The sequence below is a fragment of the Macaca nemestrina genome, chromosome 4, assembly GCF_043159975.1.
Source record: "Macaca nemestrina isolate mMacNem1 chromosome 4, mMacNem.hap1, whole genome shotgun sequence".
NCBI lineage: Eukaryota > Metazoa > Chordata > Mammalia > Primates > Cercopithecidae > Macaca > Macaca nemestrina.
The window spans coordinates 66,395,111-66,423,099 of record NC_092128.1 but is presented as its reverse complement, the minus strand read 5'-3'; the positions used below and the strand labels follow the sequence as shown (position 1 = coordinate 66,423,099).

General features: G+C 37.1%; 1 protein-coding gene across 5 annotated transcripts in view; it reads left to right on the top strand.

The window, feature by feature from the left end:
• The window catches only part of ELAPOR2 (endosome-lysosome associated apoptosis and autophagy regulator family member 2), a 176,300-nt gene extending 163,599 nt beyond the window's left edge, over nucleotides 1–12,701 (top strand). For all 5 annotated transcript variants that reach the window (XM_071094762.1, XM_024790942.2, XM_024790941.2 and 2 more), the window contains 2 exons: nucleotides 11–176; nucleotides 11,280–12,701. In XM_071094762.1, the coding sequence (XP_070950863.1) occupies nucleotides 11–176; nucleotides 11,280–11,339 (226 nt within the window). In that variant the 3' untranslated portion in view covers nucleotides 11,340–12,701. The remainder of the gene's footprint in view (nucleotides 1–10; nucleotides 177–11,279) is intronic.
• The last annotated feature ends 15,288 nt before the right edge of the window (nucleotides 12,702–27,989 follow it).

Genomic DNA, 27,989 nt, shown 5'->3' with positions numbered 1-27,989 from the left:
CACTATTTAGACTGGAATACAAATATTCCAAGTTAGTAATGACGACTAACTCAAAAGAGTGTGAACTCCCAGCTGCAGACAGTTGTGCTATCATGGAAGGAGAAGATAATGAAGAAGAAGTTGTATATTCCAATAAACAGTCACTACTAGGAAAACTCAAATCTTTGGCAACCAAGGTGAGAGTAGAATTTTAACCTGGTGTTACTGGGCATTTATAAAGTAGGGGGCGTATTAACCTAATAATAGCATTCATACAAGCTGTTATTTTGCATGTTTATATCTCAGTGGATATTTATTCAACAGAAATACTCTTAGAAGCACGTGATATAAATACAATAATATTCACTGCAGCATTGTTTTTGTTGGTTGTCAAACATCATCAATAAGGAGTTAGATATTTTCATATGTCAAAGTGATAGAATACTATGCAACTCTGCAGCTGTTAAAGACTGAGATATCTATGTGTACTGATAAATCAGTAGGTCCAAGATAGAGTGAAAACAAATGGACTATAGTATTTATATTAAATATACATTTATGTTTGTATTTGCAGAGAAAACTGTTAACAGTAGCTGCCTTTTGGGAGTGGTGAACTAATGAGAGTGTTTAGTCTTTGAAAGCAATACATTTTTGTGATATTGGAATATTCACAAAGATACTATTTTATAATTTAAAAATGGGGGCTAATAAAAGATATTACATTCATTCATACTGTTCCTTTTTATGGCAAGATTGTTTTACATAAAGAAAATAAAAGTTATATAAATTATTGAGGTATATGAGGTAACATATTGTTGGCTTTGGATTTTGGAACAACTACCATATCCAAACATAACATGAAACCATAAATTGTTTGAAAAGACATTTTATTTGACGTTTTTCACCATTGACTTAAAAGATGAGAAATTATCAGCTTACTTAAGATTAAAAAAGAATGAAATAGAAGAAAGAAGATGACTTTCAAATTATTTACAACAGGATAGACAAGAGACAAAATTTACATTTATAAAGAGTATATAGTAACCATTTCCTTGTACTCTCCTAATTTAGGCACATAGAGAATTATTTAAGAGTAAAATGAAAAAACCATCTTTCCCTTCTACTAATGGTTAATTTTTCCTTTTATTAATATGAAGATGTAAGGAGGGTACTATTGCCATAAAGTAACAAGAATATAGTGATTATTAAGAACGGAGATCTTTACCCTACTTGCAAGCTAACAAGTAAGTCTGCTACAGTTTCATGGACAGTTTAGAAGACATGAGACTCCTGTCAGAGATGAAGGACAGTTTTATATTCACAGAATAGTGCTAGCAGAGTAATAACCTTTATACCAGCTCCCAAAGCTACAGGTAGCCCACAAGTCTGTGTTCCCACAGTGCTAATTGCAGAGGAAATGAAATCACTTGGTTGCGTTACAGGAAAGGGACTCTAGGCCTTAGGAACCTAAAGGTAAACATATCCATCCTTTGCCTCAAAGGGGGCTATTGTCTTCATTGTTTTGGACAGGTAGCATACCTGTCCATTGCTCCGAAGGGAGACACTATTTCCAAGACTGTAAGCAAGCCTACCCTTTGCTCAGGAATAAGACAATGTATCTTTATATTCCAAGGCAATTTTCTATACAAAGATTCTTGAAAAGATAGTCTAGAAAAAAGGGTAATCAGTTTCTCACTTTTAAGATGTACAGAAATGAAAGAGTACCGTGGAGAATTGTCTCCAACAACATCCAAACCTCGTTTTTATACCATGTTGGTTTCTGATGAATTTTCCCTTTAGTTTCCCACTCCATGCACCATTCTGATTAATATGACTGACTGAGGCTGGGATTAAATTTGATCAATTTGCTTTATACAGCATTTAAATAAAGCTACTACCAATAGGACACCAAGCAGAGGTCCTTACCAAGATGAGGCCAATCTGTATTGTTAACCTCAACCCTACCCTCAGGGTCCCAGACTCAACTAGCCGAACAAATGCTATGAGCCATTAGGGTTGACCTTAGAAAGCTAGGTAGCTTTCTTGTGTTGACCTTTCCACTGGCACTCAGATATTTCCTCCTTAAGATTCAGACAAAAAGGGGACAAGGAAATTTTCAAAATCTTAACAGAGACTCAATATACAGAAGTCCTCCCTTATTTGCAGTTTCACTTTTCATGGCCTTATTTTTGTGTTTTTAGTTACCCACAGTCAACTGTGGTCTGAAAACATTACATGGAAAATTCCAGAAGTAAACAATCAGTTTTAAATTGTGTGCTGTTCTGAGTAGTATGATGAAATCTCCTACTGTACTGCTTCATTCCCACCCTGGAAGTAAATCATCCCTTTGTCTAGCGTTTCTTTGCCGTATACACTACCTGCTTGTTAGTTACTTAGTAGTAATCTTGATTATTAGGTTGGATAAAAAAACCCAGTATTATAGGGTTTGATACTATACTTGGTTTCAGGCATCCACTGGAGGTGGGGGGAGTTGGAACGTATCCCCTGGAAATAGGGTGGGAGTACTGTGTCTCCAATTTTTGTCACACTCTTGGTGAGCAGTAAATTCAATCAAGTGGTTACTATCCTTTTGATCTAGGATCATGGCAATCCAACAAGACAATCCAGATACATTAATCCAGGTATTACAGGATATATTAGTGATTGCACAGAGACTGTCTTGGTTCTCAAGGAGAAAGTATAGGGTAATTATATTGTGAATAACAATGTATGGACAGTGAGTTGATGTTGACCTGAATGCCTTTGATAGCTGAGGTGATGTAATTGATTACTTCAAGCTAAGGTCAGAGGCAAATTTTATATCACAATTTCTAACATCCCTAACAGTAGGAGTATTTCCCTAAACAGTTGAATATCTCTTATGACTACTCCTAAGGTGCAAGTTACCATGTTTTTAGTGAGGAAGCATGTTAGTGTCTGACTTCTACACAAGAAGTACAGTCCTGGAGGTAGACATGGTGCCTCTGGAAAGAAAGTGTTATTCACAGTTGTTGGGTCCATTAAGTGGGACCTACATTGTTCAGGCAGCACAGGTTGACTGTGCCTGTAGGTGGCTTCTCTGCTGGCTAGTAAGCCTTAGGGTTTCCAATTCACATCATATAATGATGTCTCCTTGTTGTCTTCAGGGAGACTGCTTGAGGGAAGTCAGTTCAACTTTTCCTGTTTGTCCACACTGCAAACTAGTGACTTTTGTTCACCTAATGAAATGACTAAATAATGGCTATGGGAATGAGATGTTGGTGTTACTCTGGGGCAGGGGCTGAGGCTATTTCCTGCTGTTTTGGATACATTTCTCAGTTAGTTTAAGGGGAATGGCAAATGAACTGTGATGAGAGCATGTGGTGGGTATGGCAGACCCAGCAGTGAGTTAAATTAAAGGCCCTTGCCATGATTTGAGAGAGCCACATCAGAGCATTTTTCTTCATAGAAAGGTGACAGGGTGACCCTGAAATTCGTATTAATATCCCTTAATTCTTCATACTTCTCAGGATCTAAGCTGTCTCCTCCATTATCAGACTGTGTTATTGTCTGTCCAGTGCTAAAAAACCAGCTTGTCTCATTTCAGTAACTATAATTTCACCTTATTTCTACCCATATCTATCCAGAACATTCATGTGCAAGAGGGACAAAGGCATTTTATAAAAACATATAGAGACTCAGTGTGCACCCCTCCTTTGTCCATGTGGGCCATGGTAGGGGGACTTGGGGGGCAGTGTACTCAACAAGTGGTCATTATCCCTTTCATCTATAATCATGACAGCCAACAAAACAACAATACAGGTGGTTAAACCAGAATTATATTTGAATCTCCTAGACCTCCTTCTGTGTGGGCTATCACTAGAAGTTGCACCCAGGAAGCCTCAGGGTTACTGTTGGAGTAAATAACACATCATGCCCTAGATTGGTGAGGCAGAATCCAGGATGTTCAGATAAGTGTAAATAACCTTATGTAGCAGGTGTAGATGTGTGTCTGTGTGTATGTATGTGTATATGTGTTCTTCCTGATCATTTTCCATGAAGTGGCCGAAAGAAGATGATCCCTTTCCATGGGCAGCCATATTTGATGACCAAACTGCCGTATTAAAATGTGTGGATCAGGAGGCGGTAAGGGAGATAGTCAGAAATCTTTTTGAGTCACTTTCTGAGAAGGTCTTACAACGCTCAATAATACCATATGCTTTTGGACAGTAGGAAATGTGGAAGGTCCACTGAATACCTCTACTCTCAACTAATTTATGGGTAGCTTTTGTGATAAAAAGTGCTCTATTGTCAGACTGCAAATGGTCTTTAAAGCTACTAACTTTATACTGATTTGTTTCAAGGTTCACAATGTATGGGTAGAGTTAGCTGATCAGACTAGAATAGCAACACCATACCCTGAACAGGTGTAAATAGTGGTGAGGCACCACCAATAGCCCAAAGAGGTGGTCAAAGGTATGTTGTAATCAATTTACTAGGGAAGAACTGGTCAACTTTTTGCATGAGTCCCAAGTCTGGCATCTGTGGTAACCTCTGCATCAGAAAAATAGAATCATTTGCCTTGTGTCCAGCCTGTGATGGCAGATGCTTTGCCATGTTGGGTGAGATGATGGATCCATGTACTCATTTGTGACAGTCTGTCTTGTGTAGTCTCTATCAGGAGCTTGATTCAATTTCATCTTTTCATAGGAAGGATCCTTACTTGGGTGTCTACATGAGTGACACATATTTTAATCCAAAACTAAGATCTATTTTAGTGGTGTCCAAAAAGGGTAACCTTGAAATGCCAGTCTTTAGTTTTCTAAGTGGCAGACAAAACAGCTAGCCATTGGCAATAGCTTGAGTCAGTAAAAATATAATGAAGTTTATCAAGGGAGGTAATGTGTAGGTCTTGATAATGCCTTTGAGTTCTGTCCACTGAGCTGAGCAATCTTGTCGGTTTTCAGTTATTCATAGATGGTTGAATATCTGTAGCAGCCAGTGGATACCATTGGGCTTCAGCTCAACCAAATCATCAGTGAACCAGGCCCAACATGTAGTAGAACCTCAATAAATTGAAGGTCTCATTGAGTCAGTGGTTTTGTTTTGAGCAGTGGAGTAGGCGATAAAGTTTCCTCCAAAGGGTATGCTGCCACATTTTCATGTGAGACCCACATGCTACGGGGGCCAGACCAACTACATTCTTGAATATATGCCATTTGTATTTGACAAGTGAGGCTTATTCAGCCTTTTCCACCTTGTTGAGCGACTGTAAATGGGACTGTCAAGGTGTAGAGTTGCAAGATCTGCATGGGAATGACATTTAGTTTTGACTAGCCAGTGACCAACTAATGGCTATAGGTGGTAGCCATATCAAGAGGTAGTGAGTCTAAAACCTCAAAGGGTGCCTCTGTCTCCTTTTGCCAGGGTCTCCAATTGGCAAAATCATTACTTATAGAGAACCATATCACAAAGTTTTCATTATGATTGTGAGGCCGTAAAGGTAAAGAGTGTGCCCCAGCTTTCTGGACAGCTTTTAACATAGCCTGTTAGTTTGGGTCCAATTCAAAGGATACTATTTTGTAGGCTAGCTGATATAAAAGAACAAGTAGAATACTCAAGTGAGGCCCAACACTGTCCCAATAGCCGAGTCAAGTAAAGCGCTGGGCTGTTTTTCCTTAACCACTGGGTAGATTTAGCATTGTAAATCTGCTTACATAGTTCCAATGAACTTTACTTAGGTAGCAGGTCCCTGAATGTTCTGGGGGTTTATGAACCATTTCTGCTAGTAGAAGTGTGATAATTCAAGCAGGGCTGTTGATATGGAGACTTCTGACTTGATACCAACAGGACTTAATTTATATAGTGACTGTTTTGGGCATCAGAAGGTAGAGGGTTTAACTTGTGTGAAACCCTTGCTCACCGTTTGTTGCAAATGACAGAGTTGAGAACTCCTGGGGTATCCTACTGCCTACTGGCCCTTCTCTACCTGTGACTGTTCTTGGTCAGGGAATCTCCTTTAGCATGTATGAGACGGGGAAGTACAAGCATATAACATCAAGTTCTGTATATTCAGATGTAGAAGCAACAATAACACTATCTTGAATGGACACATAGAACCCCTCCAAAGGTCACATTATTTTCCCTTTTCTGCTCTAAACCTTGCTCAAACCCCATTATTTGTATGCTCCTCTTTTCTCACAGGAGAGTAGGTATGATGGTGACTTGAGTGCCTGCAACCAACAGAGTGGTAAATGTTTAAGAAACCCTCCCCAAGTTTTCCTAGCAGATTCAGATGGGTGTGTATCGTCCAGTCCCTCTTGGTAACAGGAAAACTTTAGTCTCCTTTCTAATTATCTTTTTTCTTGAAGCAGCTGAAGTTGGGGTAGTTTGGGAGGGAGGCATTAAGACTGAAGAGAAAAAGAATCTTTGACAGCAGACAAGATGTTTGCATTCACTTTTATTTTTGACCAGCATATCAACTGCTAACGATCCAGCCAACTTCCAATGTTTTTGGTCTACCCAAAGGCCTATGTTGAACAACAAGGTTCTGTTTACCAACATCATTTATTTGATCTTTGGGGACCCCTTAACTTAGAGGCCACAGACACATTGCTTTTTCTCTGAGGCTGCAGGTTTTATGTCCTTTTGTTGATTTGTACTTGATTTGCATATTGGAGACATGTTTAAAGAATCTATCTTAATCCAGAGTATTTCTTGCTATTGTTAATAATGTTTAATTTAATTCCTGGTTTTAACATAAAAGTAGGGGAAATTTCCAGGTAGACCTGACCATACTAATTTATATAGAGTCCTTTGGGTCAGTTTCTCATCCTGTAGTGAACTTCTTCCGTGTTGTAAACCCAATCTGTGACAATAAGAGTCCAAATATGAGTCAGTGTTTCACTAAGTTTTCCTATGGGAATTAGTCTCAGGGAAAGCTCTCTGTATTGCAGTCAGGACCCACTTCAAAATCTCTGAGACCTTTTTACTGTCATCTATGAATAGATCTAAAATTGGCATGATAGATTGCAAGAGGTGTTGAGCCCAAAAATGGCCCCACTGCTTGTCATTCTGAACTGCTTACTGAACAGCCATTGAGTCCTGCCAAATCATCTTTAAAGTGAGTCAGTCAAAATTTTCATAATCTCTCCGGTTTCTTCCTATAAGTAATTTCCATTTTTCCCTTTTAGTACTCCTTGTAAATGCATGTCTCTGTAATTTTTGTCTAAAAGAGGGTGAAACCTCCTTTGCCTACCAGGATGAATTTTAGTTGTACAGTCATCCAGAATTGGTTCTAGGGCCCCTGAGTATACCAAAATTCAAGCATACTTAAATCCTGCAGTCAGCTCTGCAGAACCTGCCTATGTGAAAAGTCAGCTCTCTATTTAGGCGGCTTTCACCTCCTACAAATACTGTATTTTCAATCTACGTTCAGTTTTGTAAAATCTGCCGATAAGTAGGCCTGTGCAGTTCAAACTTGCGGTTTTCAAAGGTCAACTGTAGTTCTTACCATGGGGCACACCTAAGGCTGATTGCCTGGTGAGTGAGGCAGTCTTTCGGGCTGGAGGATAATTAAAGCATCCAGGGCACTGTTGAGGCAACTGACCTGTGAATTCTTTAACCCATTTCCCAGTCAGTACTCAACCAGCAGTCACCTCCCCAATTACAGTATAAAAAAGTTTTCTTCCCTGAGAAGATTCAGTGTAGTGAATTTTGTTTTGAATAGCAATTTTAGTTAGCATAATGATTTTTTTTACTTTAAAAATGAAATTTTGAAATAGTACAGAAAAGTTGAAAGAATCATACAGTGGTATAGTCATATACCCACCACCCAAATTTTATTATATTTGTATTATTACATATCTGCCCCTCCATCCTTTCATCATCCCATATTCTTTTCTGTTGTTCAGTTGCAAAGTAATTGCGGACTTCAATACACTTCACCCCAAAACACTTCAGGGAACATATCATTGATAATAATTCAATACTTTAAGTGAAATGCACACATTACAAATATACAATTTAATGAATTTTGAGAAATGAATATATATCTATAACCCCCAATTTCTATCAAGCTATAGAACACTAGTTCACCCCTGAGAGTAATATGTCTTTTTGCATGCAGTCAATCCCTCATCTCCCAAAGGAAACTACTGTAATGATCTTTTTAAACCATAGGTTAGTGTTATCTGTTATAGAACTTCATGTAAGTGTAATCACACAGTATCTGTAGTATTTTATGTACATTTTATTTTACGCAGAAAGATGTTTTTGAGATTCATTCACCTCATCTTAACAGAAGTAGAATCCTTTTTATTCCAGAGTGGTATTCTATTGTGTAGATATACCAAAATTTGTTTATCCAGTCTGTTGATTGATACCTGTGCTATTTCCAGTGTTTCACAATGAATTAAGCTGCTATAAATATCATTGCACATATCTTATTGTGTGTCTATTTTTAAGAAGTTTGTTATGCATGATTTCGGAGAGCAAAAAATGTTTATGTTCATTAACTATTATGTCATGTAGGGTTTGCTTTATCTTAGATATGCTCATTCATGTTCTAAAGGCCATACCTTATTTGATATTTTCCTAGCACTGCACTGCAGTTCTCGGGTTTATGTATAGATTTATTTTTCTTGACTTTTCTCAGGAATTAAAACTAAATCAATTTTTATGTGTTTCTTTTATTTATTTCACTACCATTTATGGGACATTGTAAGACACTTTGCCAAGTTTGGGGGTTATGTCAAATTAGACACAATTTCTCAACTCAGATACCATCTAGAATGTTAGGGGAGGACACATATCTCACACACACACACACACACACGTACACACACGCACACACACCCCTACCTCTCACACGATCATCCAGTATGTCAAGAACAAAAGTAAGATCTCTTGCAGCATAGGGCAGAAGGGAGTGCAGTAGGGTAGATAGTGACAAGGTGAGGAAAACCTTCTGGGGGAAGTTGGCTTTGGAATAGATTCTTGGGTTTAGAGTTGAAAAAGATAATCCTGTTTGGAACCTTCGTCAAACTGAGACCTAGAGAGGTTCACTTACTTGTCCGGGGGGCTTAGATAGGAATTAGAAGCCATGTCTCCCAAGTTCCAATCCAGTGTTTTTCCTTCTCCAATGTGGTATTTCAATAGATTTTTATAATCATTGATTGACAACCTACCAAGTGGTAAGACTTGGGTCATATCTTGGAAATTAGAAAATGAATGAGATATAGAGTTCCTGCCATTAGGAAGTCCCAGTCAGTTAGTGGCACTACCTACCTAATTATATACACATGCATATGCATATATATCCCACCATTTCAGCAATAGGAGCACAATTCCATGCGAATGCAGAGGACATGGCTATTAAAGCCCTATTATCTCAAAATGATTTTATAAAGGGCTTTCAGTGTTTTACATTAAATATTACCTCGAAGATAACCAACAGGTCTCTCCCTTCCCTCCCCACAACATGATGTTGAATCAAATTTTCTCAAGCTAACGCTGCAGAAATCTCATGTTTTCTTTTGAGTTTATGGCTGATACCCTAGAGCTCTTTCCTTTAATATCCTATGAGCTCCTTGAGGGAAGACATTTTGCTGTACTCATCTTTGTATCCCTAAAGTCTAGTCGTGGTCCTGCAACAGAGACAGTGCTTAATAAATATTTCAACTGCTAATCATTATTCTAAAAGATTGTTAAGGCTGTTAAACGTGAGACCTCAGGCCAGTTCTTGCAGAGCCAGTCAGCAGGAGAACCAAGGAGATCCACAGTCTGCTCTTCTGGAGGCTTGTCAGCTCAGCAGAGGCAGGGAAAAAGTGATATGTTGGTGTGTATGCTATGACATTTTTCTATAACCCTGTCCCTGTAGCCCTAAAGCTCTTGGATTTATCCACCCAAATGAAAGCAAACACAAAAGCAAACTTATCCTTCCTGACAGCTTGTCGACTTCCTATTATCTTCTCATGTCACTATTCTACTTTAGACATACATCTATTTGCATATGAGACTGATTGGCCTCTTATTTCATTTATTTAAAAAATAATCATAGTTCTCTTCATTTTTATTCTCTGTATTAGCATAGTCTCCCTATCCCATTCCAGCAGGCTTCAGAAAGCTTTCTCTAACAGTTAATAGGTTGGAAGAAGCCTGGGCAACATGGCAAAACGTCGTCTCTACAAACAAATATAAAAATTTGTCAGGTGGTCAGGCACAGTGGTTCATGCCTGTAATCCCAGCATTTTGGGAGGCCAAGGTGGGTAGATCACGAGGACAGGAGTTCGAGACCAGCCTGGCCAACATAGTGAAACCCTGTCTCTACTAATAATACAAAAAATTAGCCAGGCATGGTGGCGGGCATCTATAATCCCAGCTACTCTGGAGGCTGAGGCAGGATAATTGGTTGAACCTGGGAGGCAGAGGTTGCAGTGAGCCAAGATCATGCCATTGTACTCCAGCCTGGGCAACAAGAATGAAACTCTGACTCAAAAAAAAAAAAAAAAAGAAAGAAAGAAAGAAAGAAAGAAAAGCCATGCTTGCTTGAGCCTGGGTGGCAAAGGTGGCAGTGAGCTGAGATTGCACCGCTGTACTCCAGCTTAGGCGACAGAGAGAGAGAGACCCCGTCTCAAAAATACAATAAAAGGTTAGAAGAAATCCCACCTTTTCTTTCTCCTTTCCTCGTTAAAGAAAATGAATTTATTTTAATAGTCTATATTTTGAATGTTTTATGTAATGCCAGCAATGATACATTTGAGTGAAATTTTTGACCTATTATCAAAGATGACTTGTTTAATATCTTTAATAGGCATCTACCTAAAAAATTTTCCTAAAACATTAGTGAACTCAACTGATGTAATGTCTTATTGGCATTCTCCTTATTTATTTCTGCTGTTCTTTTTCTTATTATTCAGCCTATATTATCTTGAAAACATTTAGTTTGTCAGTTCTGTTTTGCCCACAATTAGCATGGCTAGGTCTCTGATTTCAGCACTCAGGTCAGGTATGCCCTCAGGAAGGGTCTCAGTGGTTTCTTTGCAGGGATCGCAGCTACATCTTTTTGTATCTATTGCAATCAACGGTTTGCTTCTATTTTGAATTTGTGTGTCTTATCTCTTGGACATCAAAAGTGCCCTTCAGGGTAGGCATGCTACTTGTTTTATATCTGCCACCCAATTTTAACTGTAAAATCCTAATCACAAGTGGCAGCTAGATAGATTAAAATGATTTCTGGAACTTTCCTTCAGGACATGTAAGATCCTAAAATCTTACGAGAATTTCAGTGAGTTGATTTTGTCTTTAATATTTTTTCTTAGGAAAAAGAAGACCATTTTGAATCTGTTCAACTGAAAACCTCAAGATCCCCAAATATATGAAGAGACAGTGCTGTAGCCTTGAGACTAATGAACAAAGAAACCTGCTCTAGTTTTACAGGACCATATTTTAGGGTCTGTCCTCATACCTGTCACATTGGTGATCTCACAGAGGAGGGCCATGCCGCCGAAAAGGGAAGGAGATTGAAACATTTGATTGCCTTATCACATGGTCAAGTACCTTGCCAAATAAAAGAAAGCAAATGATTTGGGTCTCAACTGAAGATGAAGCTCAACTCAGGAAGAGATTTATCTGTATATACACGTAACTGAAAACCAAGTTTAAGCCCACCAATGCACTGCTGATGCATGCCATATAATTAATGGGTAACTTTTATTCTTTATAATGTCTACATAACAAGTGTGATTTGGAGGGCACATGTGAGCATATGCATTATGATCCAATTTTATGTTTTTTCTTTGTTTATATTTTGGGGAAAATTAAAATTTTTTAAAGATGTATTTTTGCCATTATTTATTTTCCTGACCTTAAAACAGCTTTTCTACTAAAAAATCGTGAACAATGAAGACAATAAATTTTTCATTTTTCCATAGGGTATCTTCTCTTGATTTAAATTTTAGGAAGAGTTAGCATATGCTTGGGTTATCTAGATTTATAATTGCCTTTGAAATTCCATCCTTGTTGGAACTGGTAAGAAGGGCTTGACTGAAAGTTTGAAGGAAACTAAAAAACAAAAAAGTAAGAAAGGTAATGAGAAGCTCTAATTCTCTGTCAGTGCAAACTAGCTGCTAGTATTGTAGAAGTCAAATAACTTAAAACAGTTTATGTAGTGCTCAAAGTGTAATTAAAGTAAATAGGAAAGCTTGTCAGTCAAATCACTGGCAAAATCATGAAGAAGAAAGTGAGATGGTTTGTCTGTAAGTACAGATGACTGTATGAAATACTGGGATAATTTCATGGTCTCCAGAAAATGTCAGGGGGACTTTTGCTCTATGTCAAGCACCAGAGGTTATATGGTTATTTTTCTGCTGCAAGACTTTGAGGATGATGACTTTCTTAGAAAATCCAATAAGGCAGGAATTCAGTTTTGAAAAATTACATATAATTGTATTCATAATAAGAATGTGGTTGTTCCATAAGCAGTTATGAAATAATTATTGTTCTTATTCAAAAGTGATCCAGATCATTGTGATATTTTCTATGGTAGGCTGCTGGTATTAGCACAACTTGGATATTATTTGTTGAAGGAAGTATGAATGAAGTTGGATTTGACCAATTTTGTGTAAACCTTAGTTGATTTAAAACTGAGAAAGAGGGGGGTTTCCTGGTCATTGCTAATCTAAGGTGCTCTTATTTGTTTCCAATAAACAGTAATCTTTACAGACCTTAATGAAGATTTTTTTTTTTTTTTTTTTTTTTTTTTTTTTTTTTTGAGACGGGGTCTCGCTCTGTCACCCAGGCTGGAGTGCAGTGGCCAGATCTCAGCTCACTGCAAGCTCCGCCTCCCGGGTTCACGCCATTCTCCTGCCTCAGCCTCCCGAGTAGCTGGGACTACAGGCGCCCGCCACCTCGCCCGGCTAGTTTTTTGTATTTTTTAGTAGAGACGGGGTTTCACCGTGTTAGCCAGGATGGTCTCGATCTCCTGACCTTGTGATCCACCCGTCTCGGCCTCCCAAAGTGCTGGGATTATAGGCTTGAGCCACCGTGCCCGGCCTAATGAAGATTTTTTTAAAAAGTTGTGATTGGCTGAGAAAGGCAGGGCACATATGTAGGGAAATGATTTGCCCCAAGCATTTCAACGAAGTATGACTTGAAACTTTGTGTCTGAAGGTGGTGTCTTTATTTTTGTGGAAAATGGGAGAAAAATGAATAATTGTGTTTATTTGACTGGTAATACACTAGACCATTCTGTTGTTATTGAATGAATGTTTTGTGTATATCTCTGCTGTTGCAAATATGAGTATAGGTGAGGTTGTCATTGTTTGCTGTAGGATTCAGGGAGGGTGTCAGTTTGCATAAACCTTTTTTTTTGCATTTAATTTCTTGAATGTTCTTATAAAGAAGACATTATGTTGGCATTCCTCATTTTTATCCCGCCAACAGAGTGCTGATGAGCATTTCCCCATTTTGATCAAAATTTAAACAGAAGAATGAAAATACATTTGAAATGAACCCTTTCAGAGGAACTTTGGCAAAGCTGTATAGACTGGACAGAGTGAGAAAACTTCCACAGTCACCTGTCACCTTCCTCCTCATCTTCCACTGTGTTCAATATGTATGTTCCAAGCCATAGAGATAATTGGGATTTGCTCCCAGGTAGCTTCTTTCTTCTCCTGTCACATGACTAAAATCTCTGACATGTCAAAAATGCCTTAAATTTTAATGAACTCTCTGAAAATGTAGTTGATATTGAAGAATTTATTTATTTTATTTCTAATTTTAGATATTAAATGTATTTCGTCAGCACAGTCCCATCTTTGGGAAGGAGCTGGCTTTTTCCTTTGGATTCCAGTGGTTTGTCATTTTATTTCAAGCACTGAAGAAGTATGATGGAAAACATATTATGGGGAAAATATTTAGACCAATCCTGGCTATAAAGTTCCCTTTAGCTTTATGCCTGGCCTCTGCAAAGCTCAGTGAAATGTTGAAAGGAATAAACAAATTAATCATGTTTCTGTGACTTTTAATTAACACTTGTTCCTTTTCCCCCCTACGTGGTAGAAGAAGTTATTTGTTATTTTTCTAAAAGGCACAATTTTGAAGCCTTAACTACTTCATTAAGTCAACTGTTGCCTATAACATCTCTTAGCACTCGTCAAAACGTATTTAAATCAATTTTCCAATGGATGAGAACATGTCTTCTATGATAAATTATATTATGTCATTTAACAACATTGAGCATTTCGATATATGTTCACTGAATTAAAAAACCTGAATTTCATTATTGTTGACTTTTCCCCTCTTTAGTTACTAGTAATCACATCCTTTCTAGGATTAAAAATATTTCTTAGTATTTTTGTGTAGATGTCTGTCCTTATTTTCTTCCCAAAGAAAAAAAGTTGTTTAAATTGGATTAAGTGGAAGAATTGCTTGGGTCCAGTCGTTAGCATCTGGGGTCTCCAGGTCCCCAAGTGGGTCATGATTGACTGCTTCTTCAAGACCCATCTGGCCAACTCTCAGTTGATGTCTGTCAATAGAACGACTTCCTGTGGCACATGGTCATTTCTAATGGGAGGCTAATGTGTACATAATTTCTCTCTTCCTCATGGAAATAAATTTCTCTGGGGGTTGCTGTGGGCAGATGACTTCATTAGCCATGTTTAAAGTTAGTGTACTGCTCACATTTATCTTTGTACACTAAGAGTATGTAGAGTTGATCTTCAGAGAAACTAAACCTCCCTCATATCTGTTTATAGTAATCATGAATATGATTGCAGTTGACAGGCCCAACTCCTAAACTAAGTTTGCCACAAAGACAAAGTCCTTAGGGGAGTAAACTTTTAGAAATCTCAGCACCTGACTCATTCCTTCAAAGCTAAAATGGAATTCACCTTCATAGTAACTGGCTACAGATTATTCTCTTGCTGGATTTTACTTATTTTGATTTAACATTTTTACATGAGTTCCTTTTAGAATCACAAATGAAGGCAGTAAAACTTTAAGATGGGAATGAATAGTTGAAAAAAGAATTATATTTACTCTTATAATTGATATTAATCGCTATTATGATTACACTTGTCTAGATCAGAGCCCAGCAAACATTTTTCTTGTAAAAGGTCAGTTAGTACATATTTTTGGCTTTGCAGGGCATGTGAGCTCTATTGCATTTACTCAACTCTGTCATTGTAATATGAAAGCAACCACATACAAAATGTAAATGGATGGGCGTGGCTGCATTCCAATAAAACTTTATTTATGGACACTGAAATTTGAGTTTCATTTAAATTTCATGTGTCATGAAATCTTTTGATGTGTTTCTAACTATTTAAAAATGTAAAAGCATTCTTAGCTCTCGGGTCTTACAAAAACAGGTGATGAGCTAGGATTTGGCCTAACGGTTACAGTTTGCTGACCCCTGGTTTAGATGACTGTAATCTACCACACACTATTCAGAAGAATCTGTTTGCACACAGGTTCTTTTCCCTTTGGAAGCTTACCACCTAAAAAATTTGTCAAGTCTTCAGAGTTGTTCAAAAAGAAAATAACTCATCACGTGCACTTGATGATTTAATCACTTACCCGATACAAAGCCAGATACTCTCCTGAGTTGTCCTTGTAGTTCTGGGACTCCATTATGGATATTGATTGGCAAAGGATAAAATTAAAGCAGTGAATTGGTTAAAAGTAAATTAGCAAGATTGATTTAAAAGCCTTTTCTCATTGGGGTTTAGATAATATTCACTGCTAAGGTAACTGAATTTGGAGATACTCAGTCTTAAATACAGTTTCATTTAAAGTAACCATATGGAAGTAGGGAATGTTGATGCATAAAAGTAGCATTAGCATAGGTTTTCCAGCCCCAGCACTGAAGAGTTTCTTCGTCTGTTTGCATTTATTTAGTCAGGGCACACTTCAATCCTTATACATTTGCCAACAATCCTATTTTAAGACTGATCAAGCTGCAAAAGACACTTAGGATTCCTTTAGTGACTGGTGCTTCAAGAAACAGATCAATTTCCTTGAACAAATGGTCCCAGTAAGGCTTTTAATTTGCTGAAATTTTCTTCATCTTATTAATGATGCATGTGGATATTGGTAAATTTGGCTTAGAGGGGCAATGTTTTCTTTATCTTAGATGACTGATTTCAGATTACCTTTGATTGCTTTTCAAATAAAAGCATTAAACTAGTGGGAATTATGCACATGTAAACCTATCACAGAGCAGGAGTGATAATTGCCTTGTTCATAGGCTTTGCCTTTGTAGAGCTGTGGTTATAATCCATGCTGGTGTTCTATCTTCCTGGCACCTCACTTTTCTTGGCTTCTCCATGCTCACAGCGCTTGACTAAAGAGCTCTGGGGCCCAAAGCTATCATGGTGTGTGGGTGAATAAAGCGGGGATTGCTGAGAGAAAGCGCAGAACTAAAGACTGTGAAGGTACACTGGATAAATTACCTCCTTTCTCAACCACTCTCTCAATCTCTCCTTTGTGTGGTCTACAAGCCAGCTGGCCTCACAGTTTAAAAACAAGGACCATTTTATTTTACCGTGATAAACATGAGCAGGCTGGAAAATCTAATATTTAAACTGGAGAGGAAAATGGAACACCTCAGAAGCTGTAAACACTCAAAAATGCCATAGAAAATCAAGCATGTAGTAAGGTTTTGATTTTTTTTAAGTTTCTTGTTAACTTACAAAGCAATTGCATATAGTTAAGGGGTACAGTGTGATGTTTTGATACATGTATACATTGTGGAATGATGAAAGCAGGCTAATTAGTTTATCCATCGCCTCAAATATTTATCATTTTTGGTGGTGAGAATCATTAAAATCTCTTTTACCCATTTTGAAATATACGATACATTATTATTAACTATACTATAGTTACCGTGCTGTGCAATAGAACATCAGAACTTCTCCTATCTCACTAAAACTTTCTACTTGTTGACCAACTTCTCTCCTTTCTGGTTCAGCCCCCTCTAGTCTGTGGGGACCACCATTCTACTCCCTGCTTCTATAAGTTTGACTTTTTTAGATTTCACGTATAAGTGAAATCTATGGTATTTGTCTCTTTTTGCTTGCCTTATTTCATTTAACATGTTGTAGGTATATCCATGTTGTCACAGATGATAGAATTTTCTATTTTTTAAAACAGGCTGAATAGTATTTCATTTGTGTGTGTGTGTGTGTGTGCACGCGCATATGTATCACATTTAAAAAATCCATTTATCCATCGATGGGCACTTCGGTTGTTTACATATTGTGGCTATTGTGAATACTGCTTCAATAAACATGGAAGTGCAAATATCTCTTTGACGTACTGATTTCATTTCCTTTAGGCATATACCCTGTGTGGGACTGCTGGATTATATGGTACTTCTAATTTTCATTTTTTGAGGAACTTCCGTACTGTTTTCTAAAATGGCTGTACTAACTTACAGTACTACCAAAGTTCTCCTTTTCTCCACATCCTCACCAACACTTCTCTTTCATCTTTTTGCTAATAGCCAGGCCAACAGGTGTGAGGTGATATTTCATTGTGATTTTAATTTGCATTTCTCTTATAATTTGAGATATTGAGTATATTGGCCATTTGTATGTCTTCTTTTGAGAAATGTCTATTCAAGTCCTTTGTCCATTCTTTAATAGGGTTATTTTCTTCTTGAGTAGTTTGAATTGCTTGCATATTTTGGATGTTAACCCCTATTCAATGAATACTTTGCAAATATTTGCTTCTAATCTGTGATTTTTCTCTTCACTGTATTAATTGTACCTTTGCTGTGCAGAAGCTTTTAATTTGATGCAATACAATTTATCTATTTTTACTTTCATTGCCTATATTTTTGGGATCATATCCAAGAAATCACTGCTCAGACCAGTGTCAAGGAACTTTCCCTCCATGCTTTCTTCTAGTAGTTTTACAATTTCATGTCTTAAATTTATGTTTTTTTTTTTAAATCTATTTTGAGTTGATTCTTGTATAAGAGGTGAGATAAAAGCCTAGTTTCATTTTTCTGCGTGGGGATATCCAGGTTTCCCTACACCATTTGTTGAAGAGACTGTCCTTTCCTCATGGTGTGTTCTTGGCACTTTTGTTGAAAAGTAAAAGACTGGAGGTGTGTGATTTTATTTCTGTTAATAGTCTCTCTATACTAATCCGTTTGCTGATGTGCCTGTTTTTATGCCAGTACCCTGCCATTTTCATTATTACAGTTTTGTGTTATATTTTGAAATCATGTAGAGTGATTACTCCAACTTTGTTCTTTTTGGTCAAGATTTCTTTGGATAGTCTTTTGTGGTTTCATACAAATTTTAGAATTTTTTTTTTTTTCTATTTCTGTGAAGAATGACATGGGAATTTTAGTGAGGATTGCATCAAATCTGTAAATCACGTTGGGTAGTATGAACATTTTGACAATACTTTTACAATCCATGAACACAGAATATCTTTCCATTTATTTGTGCCATCTTCAATTTTTTTCTTCAATGTTCTATAGTTTTCACTATGAACATCCTTTACTTCCTTGTCTAAATTTACTCCTAAGTATTTCACATTTTTCATGCTATTGTAAATGGAATTATTTTCTTAATTTCTTTTTTTAGATAGTTCATTATTAGTATATAGAAACACTACTGATTTTTATAAGTTGATTTTGTATCCTGCAACTTCACTGCATTCATTTATCAGTTCTAACAGTTTTTTTGGTGGCGTTTTTAGGATTTTCTATATGTAAGATCATTTCATCTGCAAATAGAGATACTTTCACTTCATCCTTTCCTGTTGAGATGCCTTTTCTTTCTTTTTCATAATTGCTCTAACTAGCATTTTCCAGTACTATGTAGAACAGAAGTGTTGAGAGTGGCCATCTTTGTCTTTTTCCTTATCACAAAGAAAAAGCCTTTTACTTTTTCACTGTTGAGTATGATGTTAGCTGTGAGTTTGTCATATATGGCTTTTATTGTGTTGAGGAATATTTTTTAATTCTCTAATTTTTTCTAACATATGTTGAGATGATCATATGGTTTTTGTCCTTTATTCTGTTAATATAGTGAATCACATTTATTGATTTGCCTACTTTAAATCATTCTTGCATTCCAGGGTTAAATTCTACTTGATCATAGTATTTTGTGGAGTATTTTTGCATCTATGTTCATCAGTGATATTGACCTGTAGTTTTCTTTTTTTGTAATGTCCTTCTCCAGCTTTAGTATCAGGATAATGCTGGCTTTATAGTACAGGGTTTGAAAATATTCCCTCCTGTTCTGTTTTCTTGCAAGAGTTTGAGAAATAACTGAAACTTAATTCCTTAAATGTTTGGTAGAATTCAGTTGTGAAACCATCTGGTTCTGGACTTTTCTTTGATGATAGATTTTAAATTACTGGTTCAAATCTCTTTACTCATTATTAGTCTGTTTGGATTTCAAATTTCTTTGTGATATAGTCTTGGGAGGTTATATGTTTCTAGGAATTTATTCATTTCCTCTAGATTGTTCAATTTGTTTATGTCTAATTGTTCATAGTTGCCTCTTAAGATCCATTGTATTCTGTGTTATCAGTTTTAAGATTTCCTCTTTTATTTCTGATTTTATTTATTTGAGTCTTATCTATTTTTTCTTAGCCTAAGTAAGGGTTTGTCAATTTTGTTTAGCTTTCCTAAATTTTTTTCTACTGTTTTTCTAGTCTCTATTTCATTTATTTCTTCTCAATGTTTGTTATTTTCTTCCTTCTGCTAACTTTGAGCTTAGGGTTTTTGTTTTATTTGGTTTTTAAGTTCCTTGAAGTGTAACATGGTTATTTATTTGAGATCTTTTTTCTTTTTTGATGTAGGTGTTCATTGTTACAAACTTCCTTCTTAGAACTGCTTTTGCTGCATCCCTTAAGTTTTGGTATATTGTGTTTCCATTTTTGTCTGTCTCAAGATATATTTTTATTTCTTATTATCATTATTTTTGAGATGGAGTCTCACTCTGTCATCCAGGCTGGAGTTCAGTGGTGCAGTCTTAGCTCACTACGACCCCACTCCCTGGGCTCAAGCAATCCTCTCACCTCAGCCTCCCAAGTAGCTGGGACCACAGATGCACACCACCACACCCAGCTGTTTTTGTATTTTTTGTAGACACGGGGTTTCACCACGTTGCCCAGGCTGGTCTCGAACTCCTGAGCTCAAGCTATCCGCCTGCCTTGGCCTCCCAAAGTGCTAGGATTATAGGCATGAGCCACTGCGTTGGGCCTCAAGGTATTTTTTAATTTCCCTTTTAAATGCTTCTTTGACCCAATAGTTGTTCAGGAGCATATTGTTTAACTTCTACTTATTTGTTGCATTTCTGTTATTCTTCCTGTTATTGATTGTTAGTTTCATACTATTTTAGTCAGAAAAGATACTTGAAGTATCTTTTGTCAAGACACATTTTTTGGCCTAATATATATGATCTAACCTAGAATATGACCCATAAGATCAGTATTCCATGTACACTTGGTAAAAATGTATATTCTGTTGCTGTTGGATGAAGTGTTTTGTATATGTCTTTTCAGTCCATTTGGTCTAAAGTGTAGTTCAAGTCCAGTGTTTCCTTATTGATTTTCTTTTTGGATTACCTGTTTGATGTTGAAAGTGTGGTATTGACATCTCCTACTATTACTCTGTTGCAATCTGTATTTACCTTTAGATCTCTTAATGTTTGCTTTTTATATATATATATACACACACACACACACACATATGTATTTTTTATACATATATTGTATAAAAATATACATATATATTTTTATACATATATATGTATTTTTTTTTAGGTGCTCTGATGTTGGGTACATATATAATTGTTATATCCTCTTGATGAATTTACACCTTCATCACTATATAATGACCTTCTTTGTCTCTTTTTCCAATTTTTAGCCTAAAGTTCATTTTGTCTGAAATAAGTATAGCTACCACTGCTCTCTTTTTGTTTCCATTTATTTGGAATATCTTTTTCCATTCCTTCATTTTCAATTTATGAATATTCTTTTAAGGTGAAGTGAGTTTCTTGTGGGCAGCATATACTTGGGTCTTATTTTTTTTAATCCATTCAGCCACTCTATGCCTTTTTATTGGAGAATTTAATCCATTTCCATTCAAAGTAATTACTGATAGATAACAACTTACTACTACCATTTTGTTCATTGTTTTGTAGGTTCTTTGTTCCTTTCATCATCTATTACTTTATTCCTTTGTGATTTGAGGACTTTTATAATGGTATGCTTTTCATCCTTTCTTTTGGCTTTGTGTATGTATTAGAGACTTTTGCTTTGTGGTTACCCTGAGAATTTTATAAAACATCTTATAATGGTGTATTTTAAGCTGATAAAATATAAATTTGATTGTATACACTTTTACTTCCCCTTCTACCAACTTTCATGCTTTTGATATAATAAATTGTATTTTTAAAAATAGTTTTTATCTTTAACAAATTATTGTGGCTTTAGTTATTTTTAATAGTTTTGCCTTTTAATTTTTGTACTAGAGATATAATAGTTTACCCACCATTATTACCATATTAGAGGGTTTTGAATTTTACAATGGACTTATCTTTACCAATGAGTTTTATACTTTCATATTTTTTTCATGTTACTAATTAACATCCTCTTCCTTCACCTGGGAGAACTCCTATTAGCATTTCTTGTAAGGTAGTTCTAATTGTGAGAAACTCTTAACTTTTGTTTGTCTTAGAAAGTCTTTATCACCCTGTCATTTTTGAAAGATAAGATTGCTGAGTAGTGTATTTTTGAAATTTTTTTCCAGCATTTTGAATATCATTCTACTCCATTCTGGTCTGCAAGATTTGTGCTAAAAAAATCCCCTGATAATCTGGAGGAGGTTCCCTTGTATGTAACAAATCACTTTCCCTTTGCTGCTTTCAGCACTCTTTTTGTCTTTAACTTTTATTTTATTTTTAATTTTTGTGAGTACATAGTAGATATATATATTTATGGGGTATATGAGATGTTTTGATATAGGCATGAAATGTAAAATAAGCACATCATGGAGAATGGGGTATCCACCCCCTCAAGCATTTACCCTTTTAGTCACACATAATCCAATTATACGTTTAAAGTTATTTTAAAATATATTGTGTTCAACTTTTGATTATGATGTGTCTCAGTGTGGGTTTCTTTGGATTAGTTTATTTGGTATCCTTTGGACTTACTGGATCTATATTTCTATTTGTTTTCCCAGGCTTGGGAAGTTTTCTCCCATTATTTCTTTGAATATGTTTTCTTTCCCTTTCTCTGTCTCTTCTCCTTTGGGTACACCATTAATCTGCAAGTTCTTACACTTGATGGTGTCCCCATAGTCTCTTAACCTATCCTCACTCTTTTTAATTTTATTTTTTTCTTTTTGCTCCTCAGATTGTGCAAGTTCTCGCTGATCCTTTCTTCTGCTTGATCTATTTTGCTATGGAATCCCTCTATTGAATTTTTTCAATTCAGCTGTAGTATTCCTCAGCAATTATGATTTCTGTTTGATAATTTTTTTTTATTATACTTTAAGTTCTAGGGTACATGTGCACAATGTGCAGGTTTGTTACATATGTATACTTGTGCCATGTTGGTGTATTGCACCCATCAACTCGTCAGCACCCATCAACTCGTCATTTACTTCAGGTATGACTCCCAGTGCCATCCCTCCCCCCGCCCCCCTCCCCATAATAGGCCCCGGTGTGTGATGTTCCCCTTCCCGAGTCCAAGTGATCTCATTGTTCAATTCCCACCTATGAGTGAGAACATGCGGTGTTTGGTCTTCTGTTCTTGTGATAGTTTGCTGAGAATGATGGTTCCTAGCTGCATCCATGACCCTACAAAGGACACAAACTCATCCTTTTTTATGGCTGCATAGTATTCCATGGTGTATATGTGCCACATTTTCTTAATCCAGTCTGTCACTGATGGACATTTGGGTTGATTCCAAGTCTTTGCTATTGTGAATAGTGCCGCCATAAACATATGTGTTCATGTGTCTTTATAGCAGCATGATTTATAATCCTTTGGGTATATACCCAGAAATGGGATGGCTGGGTTATATGGTATTTCTAGTTCTAGATCCCTGAGGAATCACCATACTGTTTTCCACAATGGTTGAACTAGTTTACAATCCCACCAACAGTGTAAAAGAGTTTCTATTTCTCCACATCCTCTCCAGCACCTGCTGTTTCCTGACTTTTTAATGACTGCCATTCTAACTGGCGTGAGATGGTATCTCATTGTGGTTTTGATTTGCATTTCTCTGATGGCCAGTGATGACGAGCATTTTTTCGTGTGTCTCTTGGCTACTTGCATGTCCTCTTTTGAGAAACGTCTGTTCATATCCTTTGCCCACTTTTTGATGGGGTTGTTTGTTTTTTTCTTGTAAATTTGTTTAAGTTCTTTGTAGGTTCTGGATATTAGCCCTTTGTCAGATGAGTAGATTGCAAAAATTTTCACCCATTCTGTAGGTTGCCTGTTCACTCTGATGGTAGTTTCTTTTGCTGTGCAGAAGCTCTTTAGTTTAATTAGATCCCATTTGTCAATTTTGGCTTTTGTTGCCATTGCTTTTGGTGTTTTAGACACTAAGTCCTTGCCTATGCCTATATCCTGAATGGTATTACCTAGGTTTTCTTCAAGGGTTTTTATGGCTTTAGGTCTAACATTTAAGTCTCTAATCCATCTTGAATTAATTTTCGTATAAGGAGTAAGGAAAGGATCCAGTTTCAGCTTTCTACTTATGGCTAGCCAATTTTCCCAGCACCATTTATTAAATAGGGAATCCTTTCCCCATTTCTTGTTTTTGTGAGGTTGGTCAAAGATCAGATGGCTGTAGATGTGTGGTATTATTTCTGAGGGCTCTGTTCTGTTCCTTTGGTCTATATCTCTGTTTTGGTACCAGTACCATGCTGTTTTGGTTACTGTAGCCTTGTAGGATAGTTTGAAGTCAGGTAGCATGATGCCTCCAGTTTTGTTCTTTTGACTTAGGATCGTCTTGGCAATGCGGGTTCTTTTTTGGTTCCTTATGAACTTTAAAGCAGTTTTTTCCAATACTGTGAAGAAACTCATTGGTAGCTTGATGGGGATGGCATTGAATCTATAAATTACTTTGGGTAGTATGGCCATTTTCACAATATTGATTCTTCCTATCCATGAGCATGGTATGTTCTTCCATTTGTTTGTGTCCTCTTTTATTTCACTGAGCAATGGTTTGTAGTTCTCCTTGAAGACGTCCTTTACATCCCTTGTAAGTTGGATTCCTAGGTATTTTATTCTCTTTGAAGCAATTGTGAATGGAAGTTCATTCATGATTTGGCTCTCTGTTTGTCTGTTACTGGTGTATAAGAATGCTTGTGATTTTTGCACATTGATTTTGTATCCTGCGAGTTTACTGAAGTTGCTTATGAGCTTAAGGAGATTTTGGGCTGAGATGATGGGGTTTTCTAAATATACAATCATGTCATCTGCAAACAGGGACAATTTGACAACTTCTTTCCTAACTGAATACCCTTGATTTCTTTCTCTTGCCTAATTGCCCTAGCCAGAACTTCCAACACTATGTTGAATAGGAGTGGTGAGAGAGGGCATCCCTGTCTTGTGCCAGTTTTCAAAGGGAATGCTTCCAGTTTTTGCCCATTCAGTATGATATTGGCTGTGGGTTTGTCATAAATAACTCTTATTATTTTGAGATACGTTCCATCAATACTGAATTTATTGAGAGTTTTTAGCATGAAGGGCGGTTAAATTTTGTCAAAGGCCTTTTCTGCATCTATTGAGATAATCATGTGGTTTTTGTCTTTGGTTCTGTTCATATGCTGGATTACATTTATGGATTTGCGTATGTTGAACCAGCCTTGCATCCCAGGGATGAAGCCCACTTGATCATGATGGATAAGCTTTTTGATGTGCTGCTGGATTCGGTTTGCCAGTATTTTATTGAGGATTTTTGCATCGATGTTCATCAGGGAGATTGGTCTAAAATGCTCTTTTATTGTTGTGTCTCTGCCAGGCTTTGGTATCAGGATGATGTTGGCCTCATAAAATGAGTTATGGAGGATTCCCTCTTTTTCTATTGATTGGAATAGTTTCAGAAGGAATGGTACCAACTCCTCCTTGTACCTCTGGTAGAATTCGGCTGTGAATCCGTCTGGTCCTGGACTTTTTTTGGTTGGTAGGCCATTAATTATTGCCTCAATTTCAGAGCCTGCTATTGGTCTATTCAGGGATTCAAGTTCTTCCTGGTTTAGTCTTGGGAGAGTGTAAGTGTCCAGGAAATTATCCATTTCTTCTAGGTTTTCTAGTTTATTTGTGTAGAGGTGTTTATAGTATTCTCTGATGGTAGTTTGTATTTCTGTGGGGTCGGTGGTGATATCCCCTTTATCATTTTTTATTGCATCTATTTGATTCTTCTCTCTTTTCTTCTTTATAAGTCTTGCTAGCAGTCTATCAATTTTGTTGATCTTTTCAAAAAACCAGCTCCTGGATTCATTGATTTTTTGGAGGGATTTTTGTGTCTCTATCTCCTTCAGTTCTGCTCTGATCTTAGTTATTTCTTGCCTTCTGCTAGCTTTCGAATGTGTTTGCTCTTGCTTCTCTAGTTCTTTTAATTGTGATGTTAGGATGTCAATTTTGGATCTTTCCAGCTTTCTCTTGTGGGCATTTAGTGCTATAAATTTCCCTCTACGCACTGCTTTAAATATGTCCCAAAGATTCTGGTATGTTGTATCTTTGTTCTCATTGGTTTCAAAGAACATCTTTATTTCTGCCTTCATTTCGTTATGTACCCAGTAGTCATTCAGGAGCAGGTTGTTCAGTTTCCATGTAATTGAGCGGTTTTGTTTGAGTTTCTTAGTCCTGAGTTCTAGTTTGATTGCACTGTAGTCTGAGAGAGAGTTTGTTATAATTTCTGTTCTTGTACATTTGCTGAGGAGTGCTTTACTTCCAGCTATGTGGTCAATTTTGGAATAAGTGTGATGTGGTGCTGAGAAGAATGTCTATTCTGTTGATTTGTGGTGGAGAGTTCTGTAGATGTCTATTAGGTCCGCTTGGTGCAGAGTTGAGTTCAATTCCTGGATATCCTTGTTAACTTTCTGTCTCATTGATCTCTCTAATGTTGACAGTGGGGTGTTGAAGTCTCTCGTTATTATTGTATGGGAGTCTAAGTCTCTTTGTAAGTCTCTAAGGACTTGCTTTATGAATCTGGGTGCTCCTGTGTTGGGTGCATATATATTTAGGATAGTTAGCTCTTCCTGATGAATTGATCCCTTTACCATTATGTAATGGCCTTCTTTGTCTCTTTTGATCTTTGATGGTTTAAAGTCTGTTTTGTCAGAGAGTAGGATTGCAACTCCTGCTTTTTTATGTCCTCCATTTGCTTGGTAGATCTTCCTCCATCCCTTTATTTTGAGCCTATGTGTGTCTCTGCATGTGAGATGGGTCTCCAGAATACAGCAAACTGATGGGTCTTGACTCTTCATCCAATTTGCCAGTCTGTGTCTTTTAATTGGACCATTTAGTCCATTTACATTTAAGGTTAATATTGTTATGTGTGAACTTGATCCTGTCATTGTGATATTCGTTGGTTATTTTGCTCATTAGTTGATGCAGTTTCTTCCTAGCATCGATGGTCTTTACATTTTGGCATGTTGTTACAATGGCTGGAACTGGTTGTTCCTTTCGATGTTTAGTGCTTCCTTTAGGGTCTCTTCCTGGCAGGCCTGGTGGTGACAAAATCTCTAAGCCTTTGCTTGTCTGTAAAGGATTTTATTTCTCCTTCACTTATGAAACTTAGTTTGGCTGGATATGAAATTCTGGGTTGAAAATTCTTTTCTTTAAGAATGTTGAATATTGGCCCGCACTCTCTTCTGGTTTGTAGAGTTTCTGCCGAGAGATCTGCTGTTAGTCTGATGGGGTTCCCTTTGTGGGTAACCCAACCTTTTTCTCTGGCTGCCCTTAACATTTTTTCCTTCATTTCAACTTTGGTGAATCTGACAATTAATGTGTCTTGGGAGTTGCTCTTCTCGAGGAGTATCTGTGTGGCATTCTCCGTATTTCCTGAATTTGAATGTTGACCTGCCTTACTAGGTTGGGGAAGTTCTCCTGGATGATATCCTGAAGAGTGTTTTCCAACTTGGTTCCATTTTCCCCCTCACTTTCAGGCACCCCAGTCAGATGTAGATTTGGTCTTTTCACATAATCCTATACTTCTTGGAGACTTTGTTCATTTCTTTTTCCTCTTTTTTCTCTAGACTTCTCTTCTCACTTCATTTCATTCATTTGATCTTCAATCGCTGATACTGTTTCTTCCAGTTGATTGAGTCGGTTACTGAAGCTTGTGCATTTGTCACGTATTTCTTGTGCCATGGTTTTTATCTCTGTCAGTTCATTTATGGCCTTCTCTGCATTGATTATTCTAGTTATCCATTCTTCCTTTTTTTTTTTCAAGATTTTTAGTTTCTTTGTGCTGTGTACGTAGTTCCTCCTTTAGCTCTGAGAAGTTTGATGTACTGAAGCCTTCTTCTCTGAACTCGTCAAAGTCATTCTCCATCCAGCTTTGATCCATTGCTGGCGATGAGCTGCGTTCCTTTGGAGGAGGAGATGCACTCTTATTTTTTGAATTTCCAGCTTTTCTGCCCTGCTTTTTCCCCATCTTTGTGGTTTTATCTGTCTTTGGTCTTTGATGCTGGTGACATACTGATGGGGTTTTGGTGCATGTGTCCTTACTGTTTGTTAGTTTTCCTTCTAACAGTCAGGACCCTCAGCTGTAGGTCTGTTGGAGATTGCTTGAGGTCCACTCCAGACGCTGTTTGCCTGGGTATCAGCTGTGGAGGCTGCAGAAGATTGAATATTGCTGAACAGTGAGTGTTCCTGTCTGATTCTTGCTCTGGAAGCTTCGTCTCAGGGATGTACCCCGCCATGTGAGGTGGGGGGGTGTTGGTCTGCAGCTAGTGGGGGATGTCTCCCAGTTAGGCTACTCAGGGGTCAGGGACCCACTTGAGCAGGCAGTCCATCCATTCTCAGATCTCAACCTC